This window comes from Macadamia integrifolia, chromosome 14 (assembly GCF_013358625.1).
Source record: "Macadamia integrifolia cultivar HAES 741 chromosome 14, SCU_Mint_v3, whole genome shotgun sequence".
NCBI lineage: Eukaryota > Viridiplantae > Streptophyta > Magnoliopsida > Proteales > Proteaceae > Macadamia > Macadamia integrifolia.
Window position 1 is genome coordinate 8,721,053 of NC_056570.1, and position 21,461 is coordinate 8,742,513.

At 36.4% G+C, this 21,461-nt stretch overlaps 1 protein-coding gene across 1 annotated transcript in view; it reads left to right on the top strand.

Moving 5' to 3' along the window:
• Positions 1-21,461, top strand: part of LOC122060600 (probable ATP-dependent RNA helicase ddx6) — a 52,411-nt gene that overhangs the window by 21,270 nt on the left and 9,680 nt on the right. The window contains exons 9-13 of the mRNA XM_042623733.1: positions 7,223-7,262; positions 7,447-7,559; positions 7,952-8,062; positions 9,266-9,382; positions 9,967-10,053. Coding sequence (XP_042479667.1) covers positions 7,223-7,262; positions 7,447-7,559; positions 7,952-8,062; positions 9,266-9,382; positions 9,967-10,053 — 468 coding nt within the window. The remainder of the gene's footprint in view (positions 1-7,222; positions 7,263-7,446; positions 7,560-7,951; positions 8,063-9,265; positions 9,383-9,966; positions 10,054-21,461) is intronic.

The following is a 21,461-nucleotide window of genomic DNA, read 5'->3' on the forward strand; positions in this document are numbered from 1 at the left end:
TAAGTGCGCGAATACTGTTAAAATCGCCTGAATGAAAATAATTTTATGAATATCAAAACAAAATATTTTTTTACCGGACTTTTGGTTTTTAGCAATGTTTTAACATGATAGAATTTATAAAATTTTCATAATTGAGAAAAACCCTAGCATTTAAAAGTTGAAAATCGTCCATATAACCAAAATCCAGTTTTTGTTCTTAGACTGGGGGGTTGACTTTTTATCCTTTTGGAATTTGATTTTTAAACTATTTTTATTGGATTCAAATAGGGGGTATTTGCTTATTTATGAATAATATCTTAAGTAAATGAAATAACAAATATTAAAAACATTTATTTGAATGATATTTGGCATAAATAAGTGTCGAAACAGAAGGCAACATGTAGTGCAACAAGGCAGCTGTCGCCCAGGCCCCAGACAACTATGGTAAGTATCATGCTCTTCCTTACATCAATCAACTACTAAAGAAATCAGCAGCATTCCTAATCACAGAAAATTGATTACGAAAACAGCAGAAGTATGTAAGTTCAGCAGGATAAAAATATAAGAGCAACAGTAACTGGTTTGAACACAGCAGGATAATTCTAAAGGACAGCAGGAAATAATAATGGCTGAAACAGAGGTTAATTACAGTCTTCAGTGGGATCAACAGGGAGGTAGTAAACAGTCAAGGAAGTGGGATGGGGGTGAGGATCTACTTACCTTAACGCTGTCCCGTTCTGAGGAGAAAAGGAGAGGTCGAAGTCCTCCCAAATAGAGGTGCAGCCCACCTTATTTGATGAAGGGAAAACTCCAGTTTGTTGAAGGAGTGTTCAGCAGCATTCCGATGGGGCTTTATGCAACTGAGATGGACTTCAATCGGTAGTATTCAGCAGCTGCAGTAGACGTGACAGTAACCAGAGAATAGATGCAGTGAAAGAGAGAAAGAGAATGGGAGGGAAAGTCATGAGAGAGAGGGGAGGCGAGAAAGAGAGAGAGAAGATCGAGAATGAGAGAGAGAGAGAGAGAGAGAGAGAGAGAGAGAGAGAGAGAGAGAGAGAGAGAGTCATTGCCTTTTTTTTGCTTTCAATAATCATTCATTAAAAAAAAGTCATAGCCAATGGCCTTACATAAGTAGGGAGATAATTACTAAAACAAAAAAGAAAAAGGCCAACTAGGAAAATAATCTCACAATAAAAGAAGTTTCCTAAAACAAATAGGAATATTATTTGGTTTCCTACTTATCTCAAAGATCTATACAAATAAGATACCAGAAAATAAGCTAACTAAATAACAGATCAGCAATGGGGCCCACACAATCTTGGGTGATGGGAGAGAAAGAGAAAGAGGCCAGAGATAGGGCAAGGCTGGTCGATTCTTCCTCCCTTCCTTCTTCTTCCTTCCTTCTCTTTTAGTTTCCTTCCATGAAAGCATCCTTCAGCCATAGTGAATGTGGCTGGTTCTTGCTTCGGCGTCGCTGGTACACGTGAATGCCCCCATCAACTCTCCCTGGCTTGGAAGAATTCACATCTGGTGAATTATGGCTCATGTAGTACTTAAGCAGATCCGGGTTTAGTTGTTGGATTTCTTGCACTGTGATCCAAGTGTTGTCAATTTTCGGATGTCCACACCATTTGACCAAGAACTCTCTGGAACCTCTTGCATGTGTGGATACAATCCTCTCATCAAGGATTTCCTCAACTTCTTCAGTTCTCCTTGTGACCCTAGGTACAGGTGGTAAGGAGGTTGGGGGAAGTGGCTGGGTTGGTTCAGCGGTATCATCAAGGGTGAAAGGGAAGTCCTCAAGGTCATCAGGATAGAAGGGGGTAATGGTGTAGGCACCGTGGTATGGGACAAGATCTTCCACATTAAAAACATTACTAATTTCCATATGAGTTGGTAGATCAAGGATATAGGCACTGGCACCTATCCTTTTAAGAACCTTGAAAGGACCTGTGCTGCGAGCATGTAGTTTGCTCGTTTTTCCCCTAACAAAACGCTGCGGCTTGATTCTAACCATCACCATATCTCCCTCTTGAAACTCTTGTAGTCTTCTGTGCACATCTGCCTTTGACTTGTATTGATCGTTGCTCATGCTATCTGTCTTCTTATACCTGCATGCAAATCATGAACGTGCTGAGTAAAAGACTCGGCTGACGGGGATGTCCTAGAACTGGACACAACTGGGACAAGGTCTATGGGTGCCCGAGGCTGATATCTTGAACAAATCTCAAAGGGAGACAAACCAATGGTACGGTTCTTAGAACTATTATATGCAAACTCGGCTTGGCTAAGGACTTGATCCCAACTGGTAAGGTGTTCTCCTGTGAGGCAATGCTGATGTAGATAAGTCACTTGGGCTTATTTTATTGCAAATAAACCTTGGGTTGTGTTATGTATGTGTTGGGTCTTTGATCCCATGGGTTTTTTTTGAAATGGGCCACTTTAATAGGCCTAAAATATGGGTAGAAGGTAGGAAAACGGAATTTTATTCATTAGTTTAATTAGTTGCTATTTAATTCAATAAAGGCCCATTAGGCCATTAATTGATTGTAAAGTCCTATATGGGCTATTAGTTAGTTAGTCCTACTCTATGTTGGAGTCATAAAGTCAAGTCCTTGTCCTATTTTGAATTCCTAGTTGTAGTAGGAGTGTCTAGTCCTATTGGGAAACTAGCTCCTAGTATTAATATGATTGTAAACTTCCCCTCTATAAATAGAGAGGCATATGTACCATTATTGGATAGAGATTTGAATGAAAGAAAGTTTGCAACTAAATGCTTAGAGCAGCTGAGATAGCTATGGGTGAGAAGCCCAGATTGAGATAGCCACTTCCTTTATTCTCTTTCACCCTTCTCAACCCCCCATCTATTTTATTCTTCTTTTTTATTTTATTTGCTGTAACATTCAAGAGGTATAGTTCAGATTTTGATAAAAGACTCCAGAAATCAGAACCGATGAGTAATCCTAGTGGGAATAGGAGAGAGATCGATCTCCTCTCTTTCTCTCTTCTGTACTCTGTTCAGCCAGGTCTTCAATCAGGGCATTCCAGGCCTCATAAGGGTCCCACGATCCTTACCTAGTGACTGTTGGAAGCATTCAGCTGCTGTTCTTGAAGGTTCTTCTCAGTTTTCTCTCCGAGGTCAGAAAATCAAGAAAGCTTATAACTTCACAACCATCCGTTAGAATCCTCTCAACTTTGGGGGTTTTTGTACCCTCCCTAGGGACTATCTACGCCCAAGAGTGCAACTCAATCGGACTCCTACAGCCCTGGCCGCACCTTTCTCTCTCTCCAGCTCTATAACAGGTCTTTCTCTCTCCTATCGAGTTAGGTTTTGGGCTGGTTTTACTCCTATATGGGTATTGTATCCTTGGGGATTTATTTGATGGTATTATTTCTTTGTTTCTTACTCCTATTTGTATTGTTTGGGGTTATAAACTGCGGAGTTAGTTACTTGTAATCTACTCCTGCATTACTACCACTACGAGGTGACATAAGGGGATGGGCAGCCAAGGTACGGTTGCCACCAAAGACTCAAGGTCTACTCAGAATCTCCAATTGAGACAAGTAGTTAGCCCTCTCAATCTTGAGGTCAGAAATCTCCCTCTCAAGTATGTGCTTTTGGAGGGAATAGCCTTCAATGCTATTTGGTCCCGCCAATTTAAGGAAGAAAAGGGTGTCTCCTAATCTGTGGTAACGCTCTCTTAACTCAGACTCGACTACGGACAGATTGTGACGGAGACTAGACCTCAAAAGGTAGGACATGGGATTTATTTGATGGTATTATTTCTTTGTTTCTTACTCCTATTTGTATTGTTTGGGGTTATAAACTGCGGAGTTAGTTACTTGTAATCTACTCCTGCATTACTACCACTACGAGGTGACATAAGGGGATGGGCAGCCAAGGTACGGTTGCCACCAAAGACTCAAGGTCTACTCAGAATCTCCAATTGAGACAAGTAGTTAGCCCTCTCAATCTTGAGGTCAGAAATCTCCCTCTCAAGTATGTGCTTTTGGAGGGAATAGCGTTCAATGCTATTTGGTCCCACCAATTTAAGGAAGAAAAGGGTGTCTCCTAATCTGTGGTAATGCTCTCTTAACTCAGACTCGACTACGGACAGATTGTGACGGAGACTAGACCTCAAAAGGTAGGACATGTAAACAATGGACAGCAGTACCTAATCACCCTAAACCTAGACAAAACCATGCTCTGATACCAAGATGATGTAAGAGGATACCTAGACAACTAGGATTCCTACAAATATTACCCACGTGGACAGAGGTAGACTCACTAGGGCTTAGAATGGGATTGGGATTAATAGAGAACAGCACAATACATTAATTAGCATGCATGAATTAGAGGACTATTAAACAGAGTAGCAGCAATCAATACTAATCTAGAAAGAAAAGCATATAAACTACCTAGGCTTCAAGTGAGGAATATGGGGAAGGGAACATGGCAACATAATGTAGATAGGCACAAATCAATTCAAGAATTCAGAGAGTAAGTATCATGCTCTTCCTTACATCAATCAACTACTAAAGAAATCAGCAGCATTCTTAATCACAGAAAATTGATTACGAAAACAGCAGTAGTATGTAAGTTCAGCAGGATGAAAATATAAGAGCAACAGTAACAGGTTTGAACACAGCAGGATAATTCTAAAGGACAGCAGGAAATAATAATGGCTGAAACAGAGGTTAATTTCAGTCTTCATTGGGATCAACAGGGAGGTAGTAAACAGTCAAGGAAGTGGGATGGGGGTGAGGATCTACTTACCTTAACGCTGTCCCGTTCTGAGGAGAAAAGGAGAGGTCGAAGTCCTCCCAAATAGAGGTGCATCCCACCTTATTTGATGAAGGGAAAACTCCAGTTTGTTGAAGGAGTGTTCAGCAGCATTCCGATGGGGCTTTATGCAACTGAGATGGACTTCAATCGGTAGTATTCAGCAGCTGCAGTAGACGTGACAGTAACCAGAGAATAGATGCAGTACAAAGAGAAAGAGAATGGGAGGGAAAGTCGTGAGAGAGAGGGGAGGCGAGAAAGAGAGAGAAGATCGAGAATGAGAGACGAGAGAGAGAGTCGCTGCCTTTTTTTTGCTTTCAATAATCATTCATTAAAAAAAATTTGTGGCCAATGGCCTTACATAAGTAGGGAGATAATTACTAAAAAAAAAGAAAAAGGCCAACTAGGAAAATAATCTCACAATAAAAGAAGTTTCCTAAAACAAATAGGAATATTATTTGGTTTCCTACATATCTCAAAGATCTATACAAATAAGATACCAGAAAATAAGCTAACTAAATAACGAATCAGCAATGGGGCCCACACAATCTTGGGTGATGGGAGAGAGAGAGAAAGAGGCCAGAGAGGGCAAGGTTGGTCGATTCTTCCTCCCTTCTTCCTTCTTCTTCCTTCCTTGTTCTCTTTTTGTTTCCTTCCATGAAAGCATCCTCCAGCCATAGTGAATGTGGCTGGTTCTTGCGTCGGCGTCGCTGGTACACGTGGATGTCCCCATCACTACCCATATCTTCCAATCTAGCTGTTAATTTTGGCAACTTGCTATTTTATGAGTTTCTAAATTAGGATGCTACTGGGGAAGTTGCTGAATTCCGGTTTCAATTTTGAGTCCGTAATCCCTACAATCCTGGATTACATGAGGTTTTCTAACCCTAATCCTTATGTGGTTAGAATACTCCATTAGTTAGGTCATGTTATTATTACCTTTGAAGACTTAATTAACTTTTGTTGATTGAACAATGTGGTTGTGATGGTGACAAAATAGTCATTAATTTCTAACGGCTATATTTTCAACGGCTCTTTCCCCTCCATTATACGTATATGTGGGCACACGAACTCTGCTGGTCTGGCACAGGCAACTCCAGCACACGGGAGCATCTTCAGCACATGGCGGGGGAGGGCACAACAGTCTTTTTACGCCCGCTTAGTCTGGGCATTGCCTGCGCCAGACCGGCAGGGATAGTGGGCCTCTTTGACCCTTATTATCTTGTACTTGGTTTCTTATTTCTAGCAATAGAACTCTTCTATATATTTTTCTAGTTTATTTCTTATCTGCATCAGGTTGTACCTTGACTTTACACCTGAGACCTCCTGGTATCTTTCTTACTCCCTTGCTACAAAACCTTTGTCTTGTGCCTTTTGATGTTAGCCTTGCAAACTATGCTGGCAGCAAAGAGAGAATAGGAAGTCAATAAGTCATGTGATCTGAGACCCCCTTTCTTCATCTGTTCTAGTATTCTCATTACTTAAATCACAAATTTCATGTAAAATGTATGTGTTCCAAAGATTGAATGTCTCATTTCTAGGTGGTTCATGTTTCTAGAAGTCATTGTTGGGTAACTCAGTAGTCTAACAAAGGGTTTGGTTCCTAATTAATTTGATTGAGGAGTTAAATGCTTCTATATAATAACTAGTCTTAGTAATGCTTTATGGATCCGTTTGGAGGGTAAAGATCCATTTAGCTGACCCTTTTAGGTGGGATGTTTCTGTGGTGGTGCTATGTCTCTTTCTTTTTTTACTTATATTACTGTTTTAGGATCCATGTAGCCGACCCCATTTAGTTGGCATAAGGCTGAGGTTTGTTTGTTTGTTTACCCCCTCTTTTGTGTATTGTGCAATCTAGAATTTGGTGCCCATACTAAAGGAGTGAATAATTAATTTTAGCACTTTTTATTTAGGTGCCTTATTTGGGTTTAGAGTAGAATTAAAGTGCGACGACTTAGATTATGTAGTGGGTGCATGTATGTATTGCCAAGTTGTAGAAAGTTGGGCTGTGTAGGGTGTTATGTTCATGCTTTGGGAAGTTGAATTATTGATGTTGGCATCTATATTAGATGCATTTTGGGCCTTTTGGGTTGCTTGAATGGGGATTCAGGAAATCCAATGCTCATGTATTATAAAGTAGGTTTTTGAGTAATCTATGACAGTAGAAAGAAGTCTTGTACTTAAACAAAGAAGTTGACTATTCTGTTGAGAGAAAACAGCCTTTTGGCGTCTTTTCAGTGTGCCTGTTTAGTACTTAAATAGGAGGATTCCCATTGGTTTTGCTGTACAAACCCAGGCTCCAATGGTGAATTGGTGATTGGAGTACTTTTTCTTAAATCTTACTCTTTATCAAGCTGCTTAGTGGTGACTACTTCATAATTCATGATCCTATTCTTTTTCTTTTTCTTCGGGGTAATGCAGACTTAATTGTTTGTTCACGTGTTAGTTTTTGGTTTTCAGATAATAACTGGTTCAGAGGATGGCACAGCACGGATATGGGGTGAGCTGAATCTCCTAGTCTTTCACATACTGTTCACTTGACAAATACATGATCGTTTTGTTATACTTTCTTGTTTCTTTAATGCTTAATATGATGCTGCAAATTCTATTACTGCTTTATAATATTTTGTTGTATTGTTGTCACACTTCCATCGTGCTTAGTGGTATGTGTTGTGGTGGTCTAGACTGCAAAAGTGCAAAATGTATCCAAGTGATACATCCACAGAAGGATAAGAAGTTCAAGGAAGGCTGCCCATGGGTTAGTTGTGTGGCTCTAGATGCAAGCGAAAGCTGGTTGGTAAGAGTTTCTAGCTATTGTGTTTAACTAGCTAAATTTCATAAGTATTAATCGATTTATTAATTGTGTAGCAGTTTGGAGAAAGCTTTAATTGAAAGTGATTTCATATGCCCCCTTCTAATCTCCTTCAAGCTGTATGTAGCCAATGTATTACTGTGTATGATTAGGACTTGTCTATGATTGGGACTTTTACCATAACAAATTGACTCTGTAGATGGGGTTCCCAGTCTGTCAAAAATGTTCCAAACTCGTGTAGATATGCAATAACCAATTTGTCAATTATAAAAATGAGACAGAAGCCCATGTTGAGATATTTAGGTATCAGAAAACTGCTTTTCAATTAATTTCCTTCAGTTCTGATGTAAAAATAAAATATGATTCGTATTTTCCAGGCTTGTGGTGATGGGAGTTGTTTATCTGTCTGGAATCTCCATGCTTGTGAGTTCATTTCAAGGATTTCTGCTTGTTCCCCTACTCAAGACATATTATTTGATGATAATCAGGTGAGTATTTATAATATCCTCATAATATGGATCTTGGTTGAATCATTTTGACTACGCTGTTAAATTATTACTATTATGTTTATTAAATTTGATTTGCAAGGTTGCCAGTTTGGCAATAAATTGTTCCTAGACTAGGCTTTGATTAAGTACCAGAGTTTGATTGTCAAGTTGGGTTGGGTTACTGAATTTCTATTTGATGTTTGTCTGGCCTGGGTCCCCAGCCCAACCTGACATCTTTAGATTTGTACTTCTTCTTTCATCTATAAAGGCCATGTTCTCTATTCTTTATGGACCTTGATTAACAAATACAAAGAAGGTTTTGGAGTTCTCAAGACGTGTACATCCCTAAATCATACACAGAAACCTGTGCTCCAGTTTCCAGATCGTTATACGTCTTACGTGCAGGAAGCCAGTAGCCCAACCACTTTATTTCAATCTTGGGATCTCTTCCCATATCTTCCTTAAAGCTCTGTTCACCATTACTTTCTTTGTTGTCTACTATTTCTGTAAATGACATGTTACAGCCCCAAACAAAGGTCAAGCGTGGTGTAGATGGATCAAGCCACCCAAAGAACCAGCCCCGATCTGACCTATTCTGGGCCAGCTTTGTGGCCAGATTTCCAGCCCTCTTGGGGCCAACGAATGAGTCCCTATGCAGCCCCTTCAGCCCCAGCTGGAGCCTCTAGAAGCTTCCCTGTTTGGCACCATCGATCCAGCTGTCCAGCACTCCAAGTTCCAATTTTTTTTCCATCGATCCTCATAGTGTCTTCATTTCGTAAGGTGTAGAAATAGTTTTTCCCATCTCTATTGAATGTCCTCTTTGCTTACTAGTGCTTTATCATCCTCAATTTTAATTCATCAATTGTGGTCAAAATCTCTACTCTTCCTTTACCTCATTTTAGCTCTCTAATAGAGAGTTTTTTATTTTACTAAATTTCAACACACACTAGCTATGCCTTTTCAATTGGTATGGAATTATAATTATTGTTGTGGTCATTGTTTCAACTATACGAGTAGTGATTGTTGCATTTTTGAATGTTGTATTTGTAGTAGATGAAGTGCTCGACATGCAGACTCAGAACTTTCAAGTTTTTATGTTCCTCATAAAATTTCTGTCATACGAGAAGTTTCCACTTGTAACTGTAGTCTTGCATTTTCTTCAGTTTTCTGTTTTATCGATGTTTCTCTTTTCTCTTATTTCAGATTTTAGCAGTTGGTGCAGAACCTGTTCTCAGTCGTTTGAACATTGATGGATCGATTCTCTCACAGATACAATGTGCTCCTCCGTCAGCATTCTCTGTCTCGTTGCATCCGTCTGGTGTATGATTCATTTAACCTTTTTGAGATTACCGTTTTCTGTTTTCCTTATTTTCTTTTTATGTGGTTCATGTCACTTCTTTGTTTAGTTGTTTTCATTTTACAAGTGCACTTCATTGCCTTCGTTGCACAATTTTACAGTATGCTGTGGGAAGAGCTTTCCAAACAACTGTTATTCATATTAGCAATATTTACAGCTTGCTCTAAGCAGTTCTGTAGTATGAGAAAACGTCTCTCATGCTCAAGAGTCTCTACTGAAGAATAATAGACATTACTCACACTGTTCATCCTGCTGAATTCCATGCCATCTTTGACTCCACTGGTGCTTTTTCTTAGTGGTCATAATTTTTCCTTGGTGTGTGCATTTGTCTGTTAAATTTGTACAAGAATAGCTGAAAGTGGAATTGCTTGCATTAGTTAAATTTTCTGGTTTGTATACATATCATTATGGTTGTGAATGTTGATTTAGATCAAGTGATTTGGAAATGGAATCTCTCCAAAGGTTATTCTACAGAATGGATAAAAATTAATTCTTACATTTATGCCTATTAACATGGAACCCGGCCACCCGGGGTTTCACTTTTCAGGTTTTGGCAGTTGGAGGATACGGAGGACTAGTTGATGTGATCTCACAGTTTGGGAGCCATTTGTGCACATTCCGATGCAGAGGTGTATGATTTTATTGGTCTCCCTTTTGACCCTTTTTTCTGATATGGAAAATTCATTGGCCTTTCTTTTCCGAAAGAAAGATTTTGAGATGAATAGAGAAATACAAATATTTCCTAGGAAGGGAAGTATACAAACTAAGTCAATTTTTATGTTTGATTTCAATGGAAATGCACAAGTTTTCTTAGGAAGTGAAATATATTTTACAAGAAAAGAAAATATTTCCCTTCCCTTTCCTCACTGCCTTTGCAACCTTACGGAGTCTAAAGGTGGCTATTTTAAGTGGGGCTGCATAGCCCACCCAAACCAAACCCGGGATATTTAGATACCGAATTAATAGTAAGATTGGTTCTTTCTCATGTTTCTAATGCCACTTTATAAATGTTATAGTCTCATGAATTTCAAAACCTTTTAGATTTTACAGAAAATTATTTTCTTGAAAACAATGCCTAATCTACATTCAATGTATGTCATTAGTTAGCAAAATTTAGATAAGGTTGAAATCCAGTAAGTTATTGTTTCATGTCAAAAAGAAAAAGTGTGTAACTTTTAATAATGATATAATAACAAGTCACTCTCAAGCATTTTAAAATCCTTTTGTATCCTTATATTAAATAACTTTTGGGGATAATTTCCTTCCATCAACATCATTTTATAGGCAACAGCTGCCTACCACGGTTGGTCTAGGAACTGCTTGTCGAAACAGCTTTCCGTCTAGCACTTTTAGTGTTCGAGTTCTCCCACCACTTTACCCCGCCGGCTGCCTTTACTTTTAGTTGTGATGCGTTGCAACAGCCTTTGGGCTGTCGTCCTAGTTGGCCTATGGCCCTTGATTTTGATATGAATTGTCCACCCAAGTAAAAAAAAAAAAAAAAACATTTTATAGGGTGCACTGGTGCCCATCTCTTTATATATATATATATATATATATATATATATAATGTAGGCTGTGTACAAGTATTATTTGAATTACATGTAATTTTCATCACAATCTTCACTAGAAAATAAAAAATTATAATTCATCATAATAACATCTTTTAGTATTGACATTATGTTGTTACCAAAATAAAACCTAAACCCTTAACCTTTTGGTTTTCCCTAACACGAAATTCTTCTATTGTAGTCACAAGTTATACCAACTTGGTAGAAATAAGAAATATTTTCCCTATTTTGGAAAAAAAAAAATTCTAGTTAGATGTTAAATAAAGAAAGACACTTTATGCCTATTGTTTTTTTTGTGGTTCTAGAAAAAGAATTTGGGACCCTTATGTTGTATAAGATATTTTTTGGAAGCAAGAACGCTACCCATAGTGGGTGCTGAAAGATTGGACTGTCCCAGTGCACTGGCATGCAAGTATGCTAGTAGGGTAGTGTTCTCTTACCCTTTATGGGACACAGAATATGCCAATGGGAGGGTGTGTGGAGGTATTTGTGTGATTTTTTGCTTCAGCCTTTGTTTAGGCATAAAGTCACAAAAGTGGGCGGGAATTTTTTTTTTTTTTTTTAAATTAAATATATTAAAAACCCAATAGAATAGCATATCTAAAAGATTACCAGCAAAAGTCCCACCTAAGTTACTAGTCCTAAAGGCCTGCAAGACCATGGGCTATGTTAATTATAGATCTTTCTATTTTTTACAACCAAAACAGAGTTTAACAGCTTACATGATTAATTATTATAAGTATAGGAAAGGGGTTTGCTATTTGCGACTTGATTTGGGTATATGTTAGGGGAATATGATGTGTCCTTCCTTTTCCTTTGTTTTTTATATTATCTTATCGTTACCATAGGGGACAGAATATGCTTGAGGTGTTGACATTAGCAAGCATAAGACAATAAAAAAAATCGTAAAGAAGAAGAATAAATTCAAGCCACAGCTAGAGAGTTGAACTTGGCCAATCTTTTGGCTCTCCTTTTCTTCGAAAGTAAAAACTTAGGACAAAAGAGAGTAATGAAAATAACAATAATTTACCTTTTAAGAATAGGAATTTGCTCCTTATGGCATCTCTTTTACCTTCTTATATTGTTGATCAAATAATCAAAATAAAACTTGCTTCAATCATTTGCAAAGATGAGCTATTTGGTTCACTATTAAAATCCGGATATTTGAATGCTAAGATTGTGTGGGTGGAACCTATATGAACAAGGTATTCGGTCTTATCCCTTGTCGAGAACAATTTTGAGTGAAATTTCATGGAACAATTTAGAAACCTAATCAACATATGTCACACATAAATGAAAATATATAATCTCATTAATAAACCAGATTTGATAGACATATATATCCAATAGATTGTGGTTGGCTTTCTTTTCGAATAGAACAATAACTTCCTAACAATTGATTCAGACGAGAGATCATTATCTTGGAAGTTAATTTGGAGCTTAATATTCACAAAAAAAATCTTTATGTGGAAATGTTGCCATATAGGAGTTCTAATTAAGGACCGTTTAGTAAAATTTGTGCCGATAAATAATATATGTTCTAAGCAATAAAGCTGAAGAAACATTTTGGCATTTATTTTGTGTCCTTGCACCCACGATGAACGGAATATGTTCATTGCGAGACATCGAAGCTGCTCAAAGGAGGGTAGGGGGTGTGCTAGTGGATTTGATGTAAGACAAGTGTCGTGTTTGGAGGAGTTGTTGGACGCTCGTTGGAGCGTCAGTCCTTGGAGACAACCCCGATCAGAACCATGTCAGTGGGGCCCCTTTTGTCGTATCCACATGGTTAATTCACAATATGACCACCTAGGGTAAGCTGATGAAGTAGAAAGAAAAGCAGTCAAACAAGCTCTTAGGGAAGCAATAGAGAAAATCTTCAAACACATAGAACTATGGTTGCAAAATAAAACTGGAAAATGTTCTATTTTCTAACTGAATGTGTGTCTCTTTTCGAGGACTTTGAAACTATCTATACAAAAAAGGGTAAACAGGTCACAGGCAGGGATTGCTAATAATATTGCAAATAGAGCTAGAACATCAAATTTAGCAGTAAAACAATTAGAAGTTCATTCACTATTTGTATAGATTAGTTTTAATATATTTTTCTTTCTTTTCTTACAAAAAAAATAAATAAATAACAAAATCATACTAATGAGCATAATAATAACTAAAAATATTTCTATAATTAAGGACGATAGATTCATCTTTTGTATTTACATTAATAATTATGAGAAAAAGAACATTACATGTGTTTCCTATGATCACATACATGGTGAAGGGGAATCAAGGCACATACGTCTTTTCACAACTCGATTCCATTTCCCCATGCGTGTAGGCGTAGGGAGCATTTTCGGCTAACGTTCTTTAACCCAATAATTATTTTTGCATTGGTTTTTTTTGGCAAAGGTATAACAAAACGTTTGTTGTGCTAAAGGAAAGTAATATAGGTGATTGTAATTTAACCATGTGATAGGTCAACGTAGCCAATCCAAACATTAGTTTGATAGATAAACACTCTTGATTTGCCGCATGTTAAGTTTTAGGGTTCAATTAACAACATTACCCACCTTGCGTGTATCTCTATGTATTTTGAAAAATTGAACTATTATGTTCCTTGTCACTATCATTTGACTACTTTGACTATGTTTTTTTCCACATGTAAGGGGTCCATTTGTATTGAAAATGTTACACTTTGATAAGGAGATTTTGTGGCTCAATTTCTTCAATAGCTTACTTAAGGCTCTCTTTAGTATGATTTCTATTTGTATTTATTAACTATTTTTTAGAAATTATTTGTGACAATAAATTATGGACCACAAATAGTATTTGTTTGGTTACTATTTATAGAATATATTATTTAATGAGAAAATAGGTTTCAGTTTTCACCTTCGGCTTCGAGCGAGAGAGATGATAAGATTTGGGGTTTTTTTTATTGAAAAAGTATAAAACATACTGAAATTACTTATTTACCATTGATTTTGAATAGTTTAACACACATGCTTATTTAAGGTAGCAAAAATCAACGTAAATGATTTGTCGCCACAAATTATAAATAGCTTGAGAGTAATTTGTGATTTATTCTAATTTATTATAAATAGAAATAGGTACTATAAATTATACCAAACATTTGTAAAAATAAAAATAAGTTAAATAAATACAAATAGAAATCAAACCAAAAAGAGCCTTAGTCTATTGCATCCACTTAAATTGAGTGGCTCTTTTGGAGATGCCCTAGACCCTCACAGCCACACTCATATCTAAGATGACTAAGTTCCTAAGATGATTTTATAGTCTTTAGGAATCAATACTTGTAAGTACTGAGGAAGATTTGGAAGCGATTCAACTTTACTGCAGTCAATGACTTCAATCAAGTGTTGTCAATGTGATTTTGCTGTCCCAGTCTTGGCAACTTATTTATACTTAGTCATCGACATCTTAAATTTCAATCGGGAGATTCATTAGTTTCTTGCAGCAATTCATATGTAATGTGACTAAGTTCCTAATATAACCAACGTGTTGATTCTAACCAAATTTCGAAAACCATTGAGAATCTATTGACTATTGCTTGCAAGTTTCTTTGTAGTAACGAAGTCTAAAATTCTTTTTACCAAAAAAAAAAAAAATGACGTCTAAAATTCTAAAATTGTTTTCTCAAAAATCAATAGATGAAAGTTCCTTCAATTAAAAAACAATGCCTATATGGATCAGTGCGAAGACAAAATATTAAATAATGTAATATAAAGAACAAAACACATTTGCACAACAATACATCAATTAAAAAAAAAATACTTCTTAAATGGGGTCAACTACATGGATCTCGCCATCTAAACTTTATTCGAGGTCATAATTGAGACGATACCTAAACTATGCATGTCTTTCATAACTATTTCTCTTATGGTCATTTTAGATTTATCCATAGCTCTCTTAGAATCTACAATCTGAATCAGATCACTCCTCCTCATCGGTGCATCCCAAGGCCTCCGTTGAACATGGTTATTCCACTTGAAATGATTTTCTTAGAGCTTTTCATGTACTTCAATTCAAAATGTAAAATAAATTAATTTTTAGAATAAAAAAATAATATATATGTATATATATATATATACAACTTTGGCACCTGTTCAAACTTAGCTCTGATACCATTTACAACCAGGATCAAAGCAAGTCGGATTTAGGTAGCGAGGGAAGCTATCAAGCTGAGAAGCATTCTTTTCTCAAACTGTAATTTAGTTAAATCAGTGATTTTGCGTTTATGAAGTTCCTTAGCGTAGTTACTAGGATATACAGTGATTAGATAAAGATAAAAATCAATATAATCAAGAGAAATATTAATCAAATTATCTAATAAAATAAGCTCTTCTTTTAATTTTCTAATAGCAAACATAATACACAAAATCAAAAGTAAGGAAGACAAACTTACATGAGAAACTTCAATTTACAGAGTTGAACACGAACACTTGTAGAGGGTTACAAAATCGAAACCGAAGAATGTTTACAGAATACTCACAACACTTCACAGAACACAAGATACTCACAAAACTCAGAAAACATAAGACTCACAAAAACTCACAAACTTATCTATCTTTCTATTTCTTTGTATATTTCGTGGTGTCCTCAAAGAATGAAGAGATCTCCTTTTATAGCTGGCGGACACCAAATTGCAACAAAATGTGGTTGAGGGATGCTGATGGGCCTTGATAGAGATGGCATCGAATGGGTATCCAACCAACCGAGTAGGATAACTGAACAGCCTCAAGATAAGATGTTCTTTTCTGAAAGAGGATACACCTAATAAGGTGTGGGGTTTGTGTCAGAAACTGATAAGCTTCGGTCGAAAGTTATCTTGTCTGTAGTTCAGGTATGTGACTAAAAATAAGCCACAAAAAGATTCTCTGGCATTCCACGTGGGAGGACCCATTGTTTTCCAGAAGAGTCTTAGTGAGGTGAATTATTAAAGTGTCCACCCGTGACATTGACTATAATACGCTTATAGTGCCGCGTGACGCATGCCAAGACGTCAGTCTGACTAGAGTGGTACTAGGTGTGGATGTTTGACACCTAACAAGAATCAGAATGGCATATCTGATTAGCACGGCACTGGGTCATGGTGCAATGAGACCGCGTGAACCTTCCCGAGGTTTTTTTTTTTAAAGTACAAGGGGCCTCAATATTCAGGCCGTTGAGCGCATTGACTACCATCATCTGAAGGAGAAAGAGTGGAGGAGGAGGATGAGGATGTTCTTGAAGTTGCCTGGAGGATGTTGAGGCAACATCTTTATTTGGAGAGACAGGGATAACAACCTTCTGTTTAGGAGCCCTGCAAAAATTCTCAGGTTAAAAAGTCAGGTAAACTGTTAGTATTACCTTTAATAAATTCAATACTAAAATAAAAAACAGAGAGTAATGACTGCCATCGAGCAAAGAGTTGTTTTGAGGCAAGAATTTTGACATCTTTCTCAAGGACATCTTTAGCTGCTTTACATTTGACTCGTACAAAAAAATATTGATTAAGAAGATCACTCTCAAATTTAGTTATACACAAAACAAGTGAAAGAATCTCTTTTTTTATTGTTGAATATTTTTGTTGAGTGGGATTCCAAGTACCAGAAGTGAAACGTACTAAAACTTCATTTGAAAGATTATGACATCTTTGCTTCAAGATACCACCATATCCAAATTCGGAGGCATCGGTCTATATAATTTTGAAACAATCTGGTCGTGCTAAGTTTAAGCACGTGAGTGTTTTAGCTTTAAGCTTGATTTTATAAACAGAATTAGTATGTACATCTGTCCATGGTTTAGGCTATTATTTAAGCCTATTAAACAAAGGTTTGGTGTCCTTTGCTAAGTCTTTATAGAACTCAGCAATATAATTTAGGTTACCAAAAAACCTTTGGAGTTGAGTCATGTCTGTTATTTCATCAGGAAATTTATCTGCAAACTGAATAGCTCGTTCTATGGGAATGATTGATCCAAAAGATATGTTATGTCCTAAGAACCAAACTTTAGTTTGAAATAAACTTATTTTCTTGGCAGAAACAACAAGTCCTGCTTGATGAAAAACAGAAAAGAAAAGATTTTAAGTGTTTCCAGTGTTGAGAAATGTCCTGAGAATATATAAGGACATCATCAATATACACAATTATAAACTGTGAATATTGATTCAAAATTTGATTTATAATGTTTTGAAATTCAGATGGGGCATTTTTAAGTCCAAAAGGCATAACATTCCATTCGTATTGGCCGAATGGGACAACGAAAGCTGTCTTATACCTATCGTTCTCTGCTATCTGAATTTGTCAGTATCCGGACTTCATATCAAACTTGAAAAATACGCTAGAGGCATACAATCGGTTGAGAAGATCCCTCTTATTAAGGATAGGATACTGAATCCATTTAAGAACCTTATTTAAATGTTTGTAGTTTATGACAAGTCTGGGTGCACCTCTTTCAATTTTGGCATTATTATTGACATAAAATGCAGTGCAACTCTAGAGAAGCTTACTTGGTCTAATAAGACCTTTAGCAAGAAGCTCAGAGATTTTCTTTTGACAAGTTTCCCTTAAATGATCAGGCATTTGAGCTGCCCGAGCTTTAGTGGGGATCTGGTTTTCGGAAAAGGTGTCTTCATATGGAAGAGTAACAATATGAGTTTTCTTAAACCAGATTGCCATTGGAACGTCTAAACAGACTTCTTTTTCAAGTTGAGCTTGAAAGTTTTTAACTCGAACTTGAAAAATAGGGTCATCAATTTTTTGTTGTATGCTCTTTTGTTGGATTTCAGATGATAAAGAGCATATGAACTTTTCTTTGGACTAAACTTGAGCTCGGATTTCATTCACCGTATAAACCTTGGGAGGGTCGATGAAATGAAAGGTGATAGGGTGATTTTGAATCACCGAGTGAAGACCGACTGGGTCAATTTGTAATGGATACCGCTGGGATAGAAATGGAGTACCAAAAAGTACAAATTGAGAGAGTTCTTTTAACATTATAAAAGGAGTCTTCAGACAGTGTCCATTATTATAGATAGAAGCATAAGGGAGTTTATACTCAACCTGCATTCTATATGTGTCAGCAGTAATCAATTTTTGAGTGGTCTTCTCAAAGTATTTAGAAGGTACAAGTCCCTCATTAATACAATTTATATCTGCGTCTGAATTAATTAAGGCGATAGTCTTTAGGCTAAACTCATGATTAATAACGATGTCAATTATCACATGCCATCGATGAGTTTGAACCTATTGGATAGTTAAGATTTGAGCATCATCAGAAGAAACTGCAGCAGGAGTCGCAAAGGTGCTAGCTACTATATTTTGAGTTACTAGTAGATCCTTGAAGGAAGCTTATTCATCAGAGTCTTGCTTAATTAATCTGTTTTCATGATAAAGTTCAAGAATCTGAATTATTTATTTAAGATCTCGAACTTTAGTTTTAACTTCATTGAGGTCCTTACGAAGTTCCTGAATAGTAGGTTCTCGGGTGTGAGAAGTAGTTTTAACCTGATTGATTATAGTTTTAAAGCTGTAATCTTGAACCATAGGTTTTTGAGGAACTAGGCTAGGCCTAGTATTATCCTTTACTAAGGTGATATACTCATGTAAGAGTTGAGCCTTAGTGGTAGGATCAGTGACTTGGTCAATGATTTTTAAAAGAAATGATTCTTCAGATGAGAGAACCATCAAACCATTTTCCTTTAGCATAGCTGGGTAAGGATCACAACTACAATGGGGAGTCTGAGATTTAGACTTAGAAGAATCACCATCGAACTCAAGTTGAGTAATATCTTGATCTGAGTTGGACTTGAAGTTTGGCTCAGGATCAGAGGAGCTGTATAGCAAGACCTTTTCAAAATTTTGCTTCTAAGAATCATCAATTTCTAAAACATTGATTCTAGCTTTAGTTCTACAGTTATTCTTATAATGTCTTACTTTTTCACATTTATAACAAACATGGGGTTTAGTAGGAAAAGTGTTTTGAGGATGAGATTTTGAAAAGCGTTTCTTGAAGAAGCGCTTAGGTTTAGCTTTATAATGTTTGACCTAGTACTTAGGCATGGAAAACTTAGAGAGTTTCCTATAGGTTTTCTTGGATCCTGGAAGACGAACCTTTTCGAACCCAAATTGTTCACAAAAATCTCCAAGTTCTCTGAATCCAGCTTGTCTCTCTTTGGACAGTTGCTTTTTGAGTTTTAGGTCTGTGAAGAGTTGAAGACCTTCATTGCATAATTTCAACAGCTAATTCCCCGTAGGTATATTGCTCGAAGGGAATAGTGCCATTATGCTTTGTTTTAAGTTTATATCTTACCTTTTAAGCGAATAAATGAGGTAGACCAGAGATGAACTTTTCTTTCTATATGGAATTGTTGCAGTCCTCTCTAGAAAATACTTTAGAAAAAAAGACGTTTCTATACCATCTATAATGAGATAGTGTAGGACAACAAAGATTCATAAGTTGTTCTCTTGTTTGATCAGCTAGAATTTCAGTTGATCCAACAAACTGAAGAGTTATAGTATAGACCAAAGTATTAATTGCATCTTTTTGGTCGACATAAACAGTTCGCTGGGAAAAATTACCATCAGTTAGTTGTTCAGTAAGTTGTTGCGAAATACGGGTCACAGCATTTATAATTTGTTGTCTAAATTCTTTAGACAAATAGAAATCCCACCAACCACGCAATTGGTTGAAAAATCCTGTTGCTATCATTTTAGCAACCTCAGAGTCAGATGAATGGTTAAGTTTTACCGTTGTAGCATACATAAGCATCTGTTTCAAAAGATTGATGATTTGATATTCAGATAAACCATCAATATTCCACTCAAAAATAGTATTACCATTGATCGAAAAATTGGTAAGTTCTCCTTCTACTTCAAATTGAAGGTGGACAGGAGAAGGTCGATGGTAATAATAGTTTGTTGGAGCAATAGGCATAACTTTTTGAGCTTTCCTCATAACTTGATTAAGTTGAGAAAGAGACTCAGGAATTGTTGCCTGTTGAGGTAGCATAGACTGGAATTATTTCTCTGCTAGTTCAATTTTAGAATCAGAGGGTTCGACAAGAGAAAGAGTTAGGGCCTGTCTTTCTTCAAATTTACTTTTAGATACCTGGAGTTTTTGGAGTCGGGTAACAATCTCATCAAGAATGTTAGACTCAGTTTTCTTTTTCGGGATATCTAAAGTTGGAGGATGTTTGAACAAGACAGACTGATTGTTTCTTAGTTGAGAAGCAATTTCTGGCTTGCTTATAGGTTGAGAAGCAAAAGTTGGCCAGATATGCTCAAATTTAGCATGAAAAGTAGGAGTATAAGCTTTTAATGAGTCTACGATCGTCTCAATACGATCAGTTTGGTTTCCAATAGACTGGAGACATAAATTAGTAAAGTTATTTTGTTCAACAACTTGACTAAAATTAGATTCAGTCAGAGGAGAAGCGGTATGACTTGAAGTTTTAAGAGGAACATCCATCTTATTACTGCCTATTTTTAAGGCTTGAAATGGAGGGTAAACAGATTCAAGTTCTATTCCTTCTTTAGAAACATAAGTGATTGTCACCTTCTTAATCTCACTAACCTGATGATGGTTAGATGATTTATTAAGAAGATAAATTTTTAACCACTAAAAGAAGGAAAATTTTATTTAATGAGTTTCCATGTGAGAAACCCATTTTTCATGAAGCGCTTGCCGCTCAGAACTGGAAGAATAATGCTCTTTAAATAGTTCTCTTTTTCCTTCGTTCTTAGTGGATCTGTACTCCTGGATTAGGAATTTCTTATTAATTTGGAATTTAGGTTTTTCAGTGATATGAAGCATCATGATTCCTGAAGGGGCTTGCATATCAGAAGGGGTTGGAGAAGAAGACCTAGTTTCTCTATTAATTGGAGCAAGAGGAGGCTGGAATTGAGTCTGTGATTGTTCTCTTTGCAGAGGACCATAAACAGGTTGATTAATCTGGAAATGTGTACGGTTAGTACCCTAAAGATTTATAATTCCATCATATATATATATATATATATTCTAAAAAAAAATTAATTTTAGAATATCCCTTATGTCCTTATAGAACAAATTTATGATAAAAGTTTTGGTTTCAACTCAATTCTAACTTAAGAATTAAAATTCGCAAACCATTTATCAATACGATGAAATCATGAAAATTAGATTATTATCCAAGTAATTGATAAAAGCAATTATAAAATCCCTTATTATAGTATAATTCCAAATATCTTCTTGTGCTTACAAATGCACTTCCACTTGACGACACCTATTGATTGTAATGATAAATGGCTCATCTTGCCATAATCATTCGATTATCGCTTATTGATCAATGAATTGATGTATTGAATGAAAATCAGGAAAAGCATTTGTCCTTTGGTTAAAATAGACAAAAGCAAGTTTTTGAAAGGGACAAAAAAAACCCTTTAATTGAAAACTTATAATTCATTGAAAATTGAAATTTTAGATACTTAAAGCTTTAAAT